The 14961-nt window shown below is 43.3% G+C and overlaps 1 protein-coding gene across 1 annotated transcript; it reads left to right on the forward strand.

The window, feature by feature from the left end:
* Positions 1-1085: 1085 nt before the first annotated feature.
* Positions 1086-2027, forward strand: LOC142213345 (olfactory receptor 6E1-like). The gene has a single exon (XM_075281661.1). The coding sequence runs from the start codon at positions 1086-1088 to the stop codon at positions 2025-2027; it is 942 nt and encodes a 313-aa protein (XP_075137762.1).
* Positions 2028-14961: the final 12934 nt, after the last annotated feature.

Here is a 14961-nt window from a genome sequence, read left to right on the forward strand (position 1 = left end):
GTCCACTCCATCCAGAAGTTGAGACAAAATATGAACTGTTGGGGGTATCTCGAATTATTAAATGGACATATTCTAAATAAACATTTTTATTTTAAAGGGATCCTATCACTCAGACACAATTTTTTCTAGGTACCACATTGGAATAGCCTTAAGAAAGGCTATTCTTCTCCTACCTTTTGTCGTCTTCTCCGTGCCGCCGTTTGCCTACAATCCCGTTTTTTTATCAGTATGCAAATTAGCTCTCTCGCAGCACTGGGGGTGGGCCCCAGCGCTCAAACAGCACTGGGGGCATCCCCAATGCTGTGAGAGAACTCTCTCCAGCACCACCTCCATCTTCATCAGCAGCGTCCTGTGTAACACCAACCACACTAACCCTTGTGGCTCTGCCCATTAATGAGTCTTAGCCTATTCTAGTGAACTAAAGGACCTTTGATTACATCATCAAAGGTCCTTTAACCGACTTGCCATTTGGCATCTACCATTACCCTACACCCTATACGTGCCAGTCAGAGACAGTTAGAGGGCCGGATGTGGCCCAGGTCTGGACTATGCAGTCCATGGGTTTCCTTAGGTAAACCGCTTCTTTATGTGGATAGGTTACCATACAGAGGTCTCCGAATGGAAAACGAACACAGATGTGAACCAGGCCTTAGCTCTACAGTGAATGATGACAATATCTGTAGAGTACTAGGGAACATGTTGGCATTATATATCTAGGCAAAATAAGTAAGTAAGTGATACCAGGCTGATGTGCTATATGAGACTAAGCTGAGAATGCAGAAGGGGTAACAGGTTTGGCAGATTGCTTTCAATGCTTTGCCACCACATCAGATTTCTGTAATCATAAATTAGGGCAGAGAATGATCTTAAGGTGGACAACCCCTTCAAATGTATCCCAATGTCTTAGAGGCAAACTATTGGCATCCTTCCAGATAACGTTTCTCCTTTCCACACAATACATTTTGAAGATATTCTTTTTTACTATAGATTTTATGATACCTTTTATATACTGCTCTATATGTTAAAAATTTCACTCTGTCTCATAGGAAAAAACTTAATGATTGCTGCCTTTCACCTCAACAAAAATGGAGGACGTGAACAGCACCGTTGTCACAGAATTTATTTTATTAGCATTTGAAGATTTTATTCAGTTCCAAATGTTGCTTTTCATCGCCTGTTTACTCATTTATATTACATGTATTGTCGGGAACATGGTTATATTTTTACTAATTCATATTGATGCTAAGCTTCATACCCCGATGTATTACTTTATTAGCCGGTTTGCCATTTTGGAAATTGTATTTGTCTCTAATGTTGTCCCAAAACTTTTAGATATTCTTATTTCAGGAAGAAACCGAATCAGTTTTGTGGCCTGCTTCCTACAGTTATATTGTGTTGGTACAACGGGTACGGTAGAATGTTACCTGCTTACCGTTATGGCTTTTGATAGACATTTTGCCATCACAAACCCATTACAGTACTTGGTTATAATGAGTCAATGGTGTACCAGGCTTGCCATATTCCCGTGGATTGTTGGTTTAGTGGCTTCTTCCATACCTACCATCTCCACAGCATCCTTGAAATTCTGCGGTCCCAACAAGATTGACCGCTTCTTCTGTGACCTGGCTCCTCTACAAAATTTGGCATGTTCTGATCCCTCCATCAGTAACCTCATGACAAGCCTTACGTCCATTTTTGTTGTTCTTATCCCTTTTATCCTAATTATTGGGTTCTATATTCATATCATAGTCACAGTCTTAAAGATTAAGAGCGTAGAAGGAAAACGTAAAGCCTTCTCCACCTGCTCATCCCATCTTATTGTATCCGGGCTCTTCTTTTGTGCATCGTTCACCGTGTACGTCAAACCAAGTGGGAGCCAACATGACAAATTTCTTGCTTTAATATACACATTTGTGACTCCATTGCTAAATCCATTTATTTACACATTTAGAAACAGAGATGTGAAACTTGTATTCTTCCGAGTGATACGTAATTCAAGAGCATTGCTAAAAATAAGATGCAAATAGGAATTAAAGCTCAAAATTTTGTTTTAAGTGATTTGTTGTTTTATTAATCTAATGATAAGTTAAGACTAGAGATGAGCGAACAGTAAAATGTTCGAAATTTGATATTCGTTTCGAGTAGCCCCTCAATATTCGACTACTCGAATCGAATATCGAACCCTATTATAGTCTATGGGGGGAAAATGCTCGTTTCAGGGGTAGGCAACGTTTGATCAAATTATACTTACCAAGTCCACGAGTGAGGGTCGGGCTGGATCCTCCGAGCAGTCTTTTCCGTGCAGCGTCCCCGCGGCGTCTTCCTGCTCTGAATTCACTCTGCCAGGCATCGGGCCTGGGCAGAGCCGACTGCGCATGTCCGCACTACAAGTAGACATGCACAGTCGGCTCTGCCCAGGCCCGATGCCTGGCAGAGTGAATGAAGAGCCAGAAGACGCCGCGGGGAAGCTGCGCGGAGAAGACTTCTAAAGGTAGGAGAAGAACCAGCGTTGATTGGCCGACTGTATAGCATTCGGACAATCAATGCTGGTTCTGCATCGAACTTTTCCATTCAAATAGCGAGTGGTACTCGATCGAGTACAAGTATTTTGAATACCGTAGTATTCAATCGAATACCTACTCGATCGAATACTACTCGCTCATCTCTAGTTAAGACCTAACTGAATAGTTTTTTGTAGATTTCCTGTAAAATTTTGTAAATTACTATTGAACTGGTAGCCTTTCTCTGTTCTCTTTTGGTCTGTAGTTATAATATACAGTATTTCTGTACAAGATGGGTATAAAGATTTCAACTTTTGTGATGTCTATCTATTTTATGGTCTTCTAAAGTACTACAAAGTCAAATTGGATATAAAATTTGTCTAAATTTACCATATAATTGGGCCTAGAGATGACCTTGTTACCTACTGTCCACCGAGAAGATTTTCTTCAATTTCTCTAGAGTTGGATATAGAGGTGACATTCTCAAACCATGGATATGTTCACACTTAAAGTAAACTTCTATAGTCTTCTATGTAGTATGAAGGGTCATTCCCCACCTTTGAGTGATGATGCTAGACTGTAAGGTTAACCCCACCCCCCCTTTCAGTTCAGTGTAATTGGTAGCTGACATTGACATCTCTATAACTGATACAGCGAAAGGAAGCGGACCTAAACACAACCTCCATGCTCACTGGTCCCAAAACACGAAACAATCGAGTGAACTCTAGTAGGATTCTTTATTAGTAGAATGGTATGATGCATTTCGGGCTGTACAAAGCCTTTTCTCAAGTGCAAAACAAATTAACCTGTCTTGTGTTGGGACCAGTGAGCGCGGAGGTTGTGTTTAGGTCCCTGAGCACTTCCTTTTGCTGTATCTACCCGGTTTGTCCTTGTCTGCCTCCCCCCGCTGCTATCACTCTCACTAGGGACCACAGTAGTCATGCTGGTTCATGAAGGTGAGAGGCCATCTGGTCCGAATTTATTCTTCTATTTATGTGATTTCTGCCTACACCTACTTGACGTACTACACCATAGTGCGCTCGGTATCTGTTTTCTATTCTTATCTCTACAACTGATGACATTGATGATAACTCTGCAATGGGGGAAGATACCAACAAAACTAAAAGTGTTCTGAATTCAGCTTTGTATTGGTATATAAGATTTCCTGTCTTAGAGTACATGAAAAGTCCTCTTTAAGTGACTTCCAGTTTGGCCAACCAATACAATGTCTCTGAAAACTAATTCAACCTCGAAAGGCTGCACCTTCCCCAGACAGAATGGCCACACATAGTTACAAATAGGATAGTGAGCATCTCCCTTTCTATTAACTTATTACAAGACAACTTTGTTTAACTAGTAATATCTGCACTTGGCCGGTCACTAGCAAAGATGGAGGAGGACACATCTGTATACCAATATTTTATCTGGTCTACTGAAAATAAATATATATAAATTAATAAAACTTTTCAAAAACTGCTATCAAATTGTGTTCACTTCCTATACTAAGACAAAAGTATTGTATCATGCTCCATTGGTATAACTTAGAGATGAGTGAGTAGCGAGTAGTGAAATATTCGAGATTCAATATTCGTTTCAAGTAGAGCCTCAATATTCGACTACTCAATCGAATATCAAATCCCATTATAGCCTATGGGAAAAAATGTTCATTTCATGGGAAACCACTATTCGACTAAAGGAGAGTCACCAAGTCCATGAGCAGCAGGAGGAGAGTGTTTAGGAGGAGCCCTGTGCAGTTAAAGCACACTGACCCCATAGACTATGGGCCGGTTCACATTAGTGCTTGCCTCCGATCCTGTTGGAGTCCGCACGCTTGCAGTTGCGCTGATATTCCGTTCAGGGAGAGGGTCCTCCTGCGGACTCCTTCCGGACGGGAGGCAAGCGCTAATGTGAACCGGCCCTTACTCGTCCTGCTGAACCAGCATTGATTGGCCGAATGCTATACAGTGTATAGCATTCAGCCAATTAACGCTGGTTCTGCAGCAGGCTCGTCTTTGCTAGTCGGGAGAGCTGGCAGCTTGCTGTTATGAGAGAGCTGACTTTTTCTCACAGGAATGCATTGACCAGCGTTGATTGGCCGAATACTATACAGTGTACAGCATTCAGCCAATCAACGCTGGTTCTGCCGGAGGCTCGTCTCTGACGAAGCGGAGTCTAAGATCAGACCACAATGAAGACTGCTGTGGTCCGGTCTTAGACTCCGCCTCGTCACAGACGAGTCTCCGGCAGAACCCGCGTTAATTGGCCGAATGCTGTACAGTGTATAGCAATCGGCCAATCAACACTGGTTCTGAATCGAATCTTTACTGTGAATAGCGAGTAGTATTCGATTGAGTATGAGTATTTTGAATACTGTACTATTTGATCGAATACTACTCGCTCATCTCTAGTAGAAATATTAGATGTCAATTTGCCACCTGTAGCTGCCATATAGTCTGACTCCAGTATCATTTCTGCCCCTACAATTACATTGCAAGTCCTGAGACTATTCCTCCTGGCACAGACTTTCACAACAGCCAAGTATTCTGGGTTATTTGCAATAATAGCTTGGAAGACTTGAATGCTTGGATACTACCTACTGCTTATCAGTTTCCCCTTTCTGGATCTTTATACCAATTAGTTACCCGTCCTACCTAGAACATTGTGCGTATACCATATAGAGTACATAGACTTCTTGTCTTCACTATAACTCAAAGGAAAACTAAATCAGCAGTTCCCAGGAAATTCAAATGGGCAACACTCTCCTTCTCACACTGAGAGCCCGGTATCTAACCCTATGGTTGGCCCTTCTAATAATACACATTCACTTATGCAAGATGTAGACACATACCTAATAGAGATGAGTGAGTACTGTTCAGATCAGCCGATCCGAACAGCACGCACGCATTGAAATGAATGGACGTAGCCGGCACGCGGGGGGGGGGGGGGGGTTAAGCGGCCGGCGTCAAAACGGAAGTACCAGGTGCTTCCATTCATTTCAATACTTGCGTGCTGTTCAGATCGGCTGATCCGAACAGTTTCTGCTCATCTCTAATACCTAACACCTCTCCTCTGAGGAAGGACCCTGTAATGAAGAAAGCATTGTCAGAAGACAGTCAGTCCTTTTCTCAGTCACTATTGAAACTGCTGTATGACCTTTCCTCCTTTCCATCCAGTAGGTATCCTCTAACTGTGGATTCACTTAAGAAAATGCTCAAGGTGCTACAAAATGGAACTTGTGGATGCTCATAATGCTTTAGAGCAGTGGTAGGGAACCTTTGGCTCTCCAGCTGCTGTGAAACTGCAACTCCCAGCATGCTCCACTCACTTCCATGGGAGTTCCAAGAACAGCAGAACAAGTATGCATGCTCAGAGTTGTATTTTTGCAACAGCTGGAGAGCTGTACGTTCCCTAACCCTGCTTTAGAGGATTAAGTTAAGTGGTTGGAGGACAAGGCCATGGATGCCGAGGGTAGGTCAAGGTGGAATAATATAAAAGTTAGAGCAGAGGCTAACCTGCGGACTGACTCTGGATCGTGCCCATCACCTTTCCAAAGATAAGGTGGCCGCTGAACAGTTTCCCAGAGATACATTGGGTCCAGTTCATGTTAAGGAACTCAATATGTTTACCTTATGTAAGTTCAGAGTAGTCTTAGATCTGTAGTCCACTATTTCACTATTCCTGGCTTTACCTGCTAGAGTATCTGCTGACACTTAGGAGAATCCCTTACTTTGCCTAGTTCAGCTTTGTACTCTCAAAACTATGTTCCTTTTCTTTTAAAATTATCTCAAATACTTGAGAAATTTTATAAGCATGCGCAGTCGGCTCTGCCTAGGCCGGATGCCTGGCAGAGTGAATTCCAGCCGGAAGACGCCGCAGGGACGCTGCACGGAGAAGACTTCTAAAGGTAAGAGAAGAACCAGCGTTGATTGGCAGAATGTATAGCATTCTGCCAATCAATGCTGGTTCTGCATCGAACCTTAAACTTTGAACAGTTAGTAGTGTTCGATCGAATACGAGTATTTCGAATACCGTAGTATTCGAGCGAACATCTACTCGATCGAACACTACTCGCTCATCTCTATTCTTTAAACTTTCTGTACTGTGGTTGTTCCTTTGTCAAATAACTACCTTTCTAAACTACATAAGGTTGTTATCAACTTCTTAAGGAGTGGATAAAGGCCCAAGATCTGGTTTTCTACAATGATTAGATTGGGGCATGACAAAGGAAATGGTGTCCCAGATTTGCATCCACAAATTTAGTCCAACCTAATCGGTGGTGGTCTGATACTCGTAGTTGTAATGGGTATCTATATAAAGAGAAGCAACTGGACGTCCCCTTAGAGACAAGCGAATTGAAGCTGACGAAGTGGAATTCGTTCTGAATTTCAGGAAAAATTTGATTTATGTCTAATCCAGATTTCCTTACACTTTGTGGTAATGAATTACATTTTTTCTAAAATAGCTGCTGTGCATGTTTGGACATGGGGCAGAGAACTCTGGGAAGTGAACTCGGAATCACCCACTATGTCATGTGTGCAGTCAATAAGCAGCCAGCCAGCTCTGTGGTGTCACAGCCCTATAAATTCCCTCCACCATCTTAGGTTCAGGCATTTTCCATTGTACTTAATTCAGGGATAGACGACAGCAGGCGTTAGGGACAGTGGTAGAAAAGACTTGAAAACTGATATTTTGTTTAACTGAAGTTCAGGAAAAGAGCATTAGAAGTGCAGGGAAAGGATAGGGAAGAATTTATACACAGTGTTGAAGCACAACAGGGTTCGTTTGGGGTGGTTGCAGCCCAGGCATAAATGTTTCTGGCACAGGTCACAGAAGAGTAATGGGCCATGGCAGCAGGGGTCACTCACAGAAGCCTGAGCTCTCAGTGTTAGCTAGTGGTCATGTCTTCAATAGCAACCCAACGGTTCTAGAATGGTTGCCTCGGTAATCCACTCAATCCCAAGTCACATCAGAAACCCCAGCCAAGAGTTGATGGGTTTGTCAGACACAACCCTTAGTTTTTTTTATATATATATATGTAGATAAGATAATAAGATAAGATAAGATAATCCTTTAATAGTCCCACAGTGGGGAAATTTCAGTAAGTTACAGCTGCATAGTAATACAGATACATGATAATACACAGTAAATATTACAGACGTAGTAGACACACATATGCTGAGAAAGATATACTAGGAGTCCATAGCAGCTAAGGAACAGAAGAAAGAAGGAGGACATTCATAGTCATTTAGTTCTCTGTGCGGAGTGATCTTCGCTTGGTCTGATGTAGATTATGCAGCCTGATCGCGGTTGGAAGGAAGGACTTGCGATAGCTCCTTCTCACACTTGGGGTGAAGCAGACGGTCGCTTACAGTGCTGCCAAGTGCCATCAAGGTCTCATACATGGGGTGGGATTTGTTCTCCCGCATGGAGGTCACCACAGACAGTATCCGTTTGTCACCCACCACCTGTACTGGGTTCAGCGGGCTCCCCAGGACAGAGCTGGCCCTTCTGATCAGCCTGTCAAGTCTATTTCTGTCCCTGGTTGATATGCTGCTCCCTCAGCAGGCTACACCGAAAAAGATAGCTGAAGCAACCACCGAGTTGAAAAAGGCCCTAAGAAGTGGCCCCTGGACTCCGAAGGCCCTCAGCCTCCTGAGCAGGTAGTCTGCTGTGACCCTTTCTGTGCAGCGCCTCCAGGTGATCAGCCCAGTCTAGTTTATTATTAAGGAGTACACCCAGATACTTATAGGTCCTGACTATCTCAATGCATGTCCCCTGGATCTATCACCGGGGTCGGAGCACTCCTCCGTTTCCCAAAGTCCACCACCATCTCCTTGGTCTTCCCAGCATTAATCCTGAGATGGTTCTGCTGGCACCATTCAACAAAGTCCCAGTTTAAGTCTCTGTATTCCCTATCGTCGCCATCAGTGATAAGGCCTACAATAGCAGAGTCATCGGAGTACTTCTGTAAGTAACAGCTGGATGAGTTGTGTCTAAAGTCAGCTGTGTACAGTGTGAAGAGGAATGGGGAAAAAACTGTACCTTGTGGTGCCCCCGTACTACAGATCACAGTGTCAGACATACAGTTCCGGGCTCTCACATACTGAGGGCAGTTTGTCAGATAGTCTAGGATCCAGTTGGACAGGTGATGGTCCACTCCACCAAGGTTCAGCTTCTCCCTCAGTAGCTCTGGCTTAATGGTGTTGAAAGCACTGGAGAAATCAAAGAAGATTATTCTCACAGTGTTCCCGGGTTTCTCCAGGTGAGAGAGAGCTCTGTGAAGAAGGTGGATGATGGCGTCATCTACCCCAATGCCTGGCCGATAGGCAAACTGGAGGGGGTCCAGAGCGTAGCTCACTAGGGGGCGTAGGTGTGTCAGGACCAGTCTCTCTAGGATCTTCATCAGGTGGGATGTCAGTGCTACAGGTCGGTAGTCATTGTAGTCCATTGGGTTGGGTTTCTTTGGGACTGGTACCACACAAGATGTTTTCCACAGTTGAGGTACCACTCCCAGCTTTAGACTCATATTGTACATGTGCGTAATAATACCACACAGCTGGTCTCCGCACATTTTAAGAACTCTTGCGCTTATCCCATCGGGTCCTCCGGCCTTGTCTGTGATCCATATAGGGATCACAATCTACATTTTTTTTTTTCTTAACAGTATGCCTTTTGTAGAATGGTAGGAAATCCATGCAAGCACGGGGAGAACAACCAAACTCCTTGAAAATGTTGTTCCTGGTGGGATTTGAACCCAGGACTCCAGTGCTGCAATGCTAACCACTTACGTCAAGGGATGCAGTAGTGCTGGGTGAAGCAAGGGTCCCAACCCGTATTCGAAATCAAAGTAAGAGCTTCACACAAAATTATGTTGGATGAATCACCAGTAGTGCTTTAATAGTAGAGTGCAGATTACATATAATCATGTACATGTAATCTGCACTCTACTATTAAAGCACTACTGGTGATTCATTCAACATCATTTTGTGTGGAGCTCTTACTTTGATTGCAATGCTAACCACTGAGCCACCATGTTGCCCCTTCACAACCCTTGGTTGTCATGGCCCAGGAGCAGGCCCTGTACCTTCACCTGTCCTCAACCTGTCTCTCCTTTTTTGTTCCCTCAGAAGAACTCTATGCTGTGGGCTCTGCTCCACTATACAGTAAGGACGAGCTACTAGAGGACAGTCAGCAGCTAGTTCCCGACCAGGATCTGGAGGACACATCTGCGGCTTCCTCCGGTAGGCGGGCAAGTATTGATGAGGAGATTGGTGTGGGAGCTGGTGTTGTGAGTGGTCAGGCTCTTGGCTCAGAGACCGTTGAGGAGGACATCAGTAACATGCAGACAGTAGTCAATGATGATGTAGCCAATCACAATTTGAAGCCAGATAATGGAGGGGCTTCATCATCATCAGAGTAAGAGGGTGGAAGCTTGTGCATGAGGCAGCAGTGGAGCCAGCAAGTTGGTAGCATGGTCAGGAGTCAGCAGGGTGGCAGCAGTGGGAGGTCAGGAGCCAAACATGCCCAGGGTATACCACTCACTTTGCAGGAGCCTACCTGCCCGGAAAGCAGTGGTACAGGGGTTCACGGAGACAGTGGCAGTATCAGTCAGTGCAGAGTGTTGGGGGTAAAATCACCTATGATTAAACAGTGTGGCAGTTTTTTGTTTAGCCACCAGGGAAGTTGAACATGGCATATGCCAAATCTGTGGGCAGAAGGGGAAGCATGGCTAGGGTGCTAATGTTGGCACCACAGCCCTGAGTCAACATACAGTATGCAGCATCACCATAAGGTGGCCTGGGAGAGCTGTGGCTCCAATGTGGTGGCCCAGCCTGCACAGCAACTGCTGCATCACTCAGTGGTACGCACCTCATTTCAGGCAGCCAAGGCTCCACCACCTCAGCCAAGGAAGCTGTGTGTCCTCTGCTGGTCCTGATGCTCCTGCTCCTCCTCCTACTCAGTCTTCGCATGAGCAATCAATCAACGAAGCTATTTCGAAGAGACAACAGTATGCGTGCACTCATCCATTTTCCTTCCATCCAATTTTCCATTCTTTTACATCAATAAATATTAAATGTAAAAAGTGGAGATTTTTTTTTATTTTGTTTTCTCCCAGAAGGTGACCAGACTGTGATCTTATGGGCACTCATATAATACACTGCAGTTCTAATACATATTGGAATGACAACCGTTCAGCATATGTTAGGGGAAAAGTGTCCCAAAGCTTTCATGGCAAAAAAGCAAAATGGACAATGATAATGCACTGTGACCATAATGTAAAATAGTGGTCACATGGTGAAAGCTTTTGGGAACCAATTTTTTCTAACTAAATTTTTACCACTTGAAATCCGTAAGAGTTTATTTTGGAGACATAATTTAATGTTTTATAATGAAATTTAAATGTTGTATTTTATTAATCAGATTTTATGTTTTTTCTTTCATAGTATAAATAAACACAATCATTTGTCTTAATTGATAACATATTAGGGATTTGCCTTAGCCGTCGTAATGATCTACCAAAGGATTCATTATAACCTTCTAGATGATCTATAATGAATCACCTAAGGATTAGGAATAGATATGTAACAATATAAAAGCTGTTATTTTGTGCACTGAAAGATTTCGACTTTGTGTACAGAAGATGCTATCCTTCATTTTATAGGAGAACCATCATAAATCACTGAAGTAATACAAAAAAGAAGCTACAGAAGAACATTGATGCAGCCACTTTGTACTTACATTAATTGTATAGGATATTTGTGCTTTTAAATGGTTGACAAGTTTTGCAACAAATTCTTTTCTGATCTCGTGTTTCACAAGGTGATTTATATGATTTATGGATCTGTGTTTGCTATGTTGCAATTTTTTGGTTTAGTGCAATACAGCGTCTCAAGGGCGTCCACCAAATTCCGGCTAAATGAAGGGAGGAACCATCTGTAATTTTCCAAATTTTGTTAATGCTATAAAGGCAATTGATCTCAAAAATTACTTCCTAATTTGTTAACTTTTGTTTGGTTTTGTTTTGAAATCTCAATTTTATTATCAGATTTTTACAATTTTTGGCTATTTGGTGAACTTTTTCTGGCGTTGTATTGGGGGTGTTTCAGGTTTCAGCCAGTATAATGGAAAAAGTGCTTTCACTGCCTCAATAAGATGGAATGTGAGGTCACGTTTTGGCTGTGGTATTGCAGTTCCTGACAATGACAGTAATACAAGCTTGGGGGTGAGGTGGCATGTTTGGCATGTTTTGCCTCTAATGCAAGAAATTTGCTTACCCACTTCTGACCTAAAATTCTGAATAAGATTGCATGACCACCAAATGTAGAGCATTGGGCTTGTTTGTTTCAGGCGCCGGAAGGGTTAATGTCCCCGAATGATCCGGGCACCGACCGGGGACATTACCGCTGGTTGTCTACTGTATAAAACAGTAGACACCCGGCGGCTATGGCGGCCACCTGGCATGCGCCGTACTACTACGGCGGATGTCGGGAAGGGGTTAATCACGTAGTTACCAAAAAGGTTCCAAAAATCTATTGGAGGACTTAATTTGTTCGCAATTGCATATGATAGCAAATTCTCTGGTGTAATTGGAGAGGGAGAGGGGGAAAGGGTATCTTTGTAGAGAAGCCAAACCTCACATGGGCCCTTAAGTAGAGGGTCAAAGTCATTTTTCCCCAGCACTGCGGGACCAGGGAACCATAACAGATGGTGGTAGAAAACTTCAGTAAATGACTTTTCACAAATTTCGTCCTTAAAGGTATCTTCTTCATATGGCTACTATTCTGTATGTTACTATTAAGTATTGTATTTTAAAGAACTTCATGAATTTGTATTTTTAAAGAATTTTAATAATTTCAGATACTGTTAATGATATTTTTACAAATTTCATTTCAGGATTCTGTGTACGCAATGTCCTATTAATCTGTGTGTTACTTTACAAGTGATGATTGTTTCCACCAGTGGCTATAAACTATTTTTGGATATTGGATGTTTTACCCTCTGTGACATTATAAAATCCAATTGATATGAGTCATGTGATGCGGACTAGTTAAATATGGATCAGAGAGTAAAGGTAATGATGCCATGTTGATGAATAATGTGGTCAGACAGGGATTTCTAGGATTGCTTTCACATGAGATAATTGTACAGTAGTGAAGGAACGATCTTCAGCCATGACCTCGTCTCCCCTACTAGATGTTATTACAGTGATGGTGGTGGTCATGGCTGAGGAGTAGAGATGAGTGAACACTAAAATGTCCGAGGTTCGAAATCCGATTCGAACAGCCGCACACTGTTCGACTGTTTGAACGGATTTCGAACCCCATTATAGTCTATGGGGGGAAATGCTCGTTTCAGGAGTATGCAAAATTCGATAAAATTATACTTACCAAGTCCACGAGTGACGTTCGGGCTGGATTCTCCTTGAAGTCTTCTCCCGACGCAGCGTCCCCGCGTCTTCTTCCGGCTGGAATTCACTCTGCCTAGGCATCGGGGCCTAGGCAGAGGCAACTGCACATGCGCAGTTGGCTCTGCCTGGCCCGACGCCTGAGCAGAGCCGACTGCGCATGCGAGGGCATGCCCGCGCATGCGCAGTTGGCTCTGCCTAGGCCGGATGCCTAGGCAGAGGGAATTCCAGCCGGAAGACACCGTAGGGACGCTGCATGGAGAAGACTTCTAAAGGTAGGAGAAGAACCAGCGTTGATTGGCAGAATGTATAGCATTCTGCCAATCAACGCTGGTTCTGCATCGAACCTTAAACTTCGAACAGCTAGTAGTGTTTGATCGAGTACGAGTATTTCGAATACCGTAGTATTCGATCGAACACCTACTCGATCGAACACTACTCGCTCATCTCTACTGAGGAGGTAAGTCATGGTTTTACAACTATTGCTTCCTCCAACTAAATGGTATAGTGAAGATAAATTCTCACCTGGTAGATTTGTCGCAGAAAGTTCTGCAGATGTTTTACTCATCTGAATGGGGTTTCCATCAATCCATGTATGTACTGCAGAAACATTAATAGGTAATTAATAGGTAAATATTATTTGGTGTGACCCTTGCCCTTTGTCTTCCATCAATTCTTTTAGGAACAGTTGCAGATGGTTTTTGAAGGAACTTGGCAGGGAAGTTGTTGCCGCCATCTTGACAAACTAAGCACATCTGTGGATGTAGACTTGCTCCAATCCTTCTGTCTCTTTATGAAACCCCAGACAGATTTGTTGGTTTTGAGATCAGGGCTCTATGGAGGACATATCATCACTTCTTGGACTGCTCCTATAAAGGGCAAAGGTCACACCGTCACTTCTTTTACATACACTTGTAGATATTTTTTTAAGGAACTCGGCAGGGAGGTTGTTCCCGCCATCTTTGAGAACTAAGCCCAGATGTTCTGTGAATGTAGGCCTGCTGGAATCCTTCTGTCTTATCATGTAAGCCCAGACAGACTGGATGATGTTGCAATCCGGGCTCTTATGGGGGATATATCATCACTTCCAGAACGCTTCCTCTAAAAGTCAAAGATCACACCAAATATTGAAGAGATTTAGATTTTTCTTTTGTTCATTCCCTTCATTTTATTAAATTACAAAAGTAACCTATTACTGTTTCTGGTTTTGAAAGGATTCTTAGTTTTTAGCATTTTTCCACACCTGGTTGAAATCTTTGCACAACATTGTGTGTAAGTAATTTTCAGTAATTTCTGCAATAAAATGGTTGTGTACGGACTTTCCCTTAACACTGTGCAGATGAATGTAATAGACCAGGGGTCGGCAACCCCTGGCACGCGTGCCAAGAGTGGCACGCGAGGCATATTTTGCTGGCACGGCAGCCAGCCCGTATCCTTCATGCACTAAATTGAGAGAGTGAGCGTCCTTTCAAAAGCTCGGCTAAAGCCGAGGTGTAGGACACGCCCCCTTCCCTCCCTGCCACCAATCAGAGATGAGCCTCTCAGCCTCTCACTACACAGGATAAGGGCTCCCTGGACCTGCTGCTACATGTGAGAAGGAGCTCCTGTTGTCTGCAGCCCTGAGGAGAGGAGCAAAGTGAAAGTAAAAACACCAGGTACGTGTGTTACTAACTATTCTTATTACTGTCAGGCATTTGGGGTTATTACTTTAGTTTTAGTAACTCCATGTGCCTCACATTAATAACAGTTAACCCCATCATATCCCTCATATTAACCCCTGTGTGGCTCACATAAGGGTTACTGATGTGTGAGACACATGGGGGTACTAATAAAGGACCTATATAATGAAGATGTTCACTTATTACCTCTATATGTCTCACATATCAGTATCCCTTATGTAAAGCACACAGTTGGTTAATGTGAGGGACATGATGGGGTTAACTGCTATTAATGTGAGTTACTAAGCTGTAATATACATGACTAGAGATGAGCGAACAGTGTTCTATCGAACTCATGTTCGATCGGATATTAGGCTGTTCGGCATGTTCGAATCGA

This window comes from Leptodactylus fuscus, chromosome 7 (assembly GCF_031893055.1).
Source record: "Leptodactylus fuscus isolate aLepFus1 chromosome 7, aLepFus1.hap2, whole genome shotgun sequence".
Taxonomy (NCBI): Eukaryota; Metazoa; Chordata; class Amphibia; order Anura; family Leptodactylidae; genus Leptodactylus; species Leptodactylus fuscus.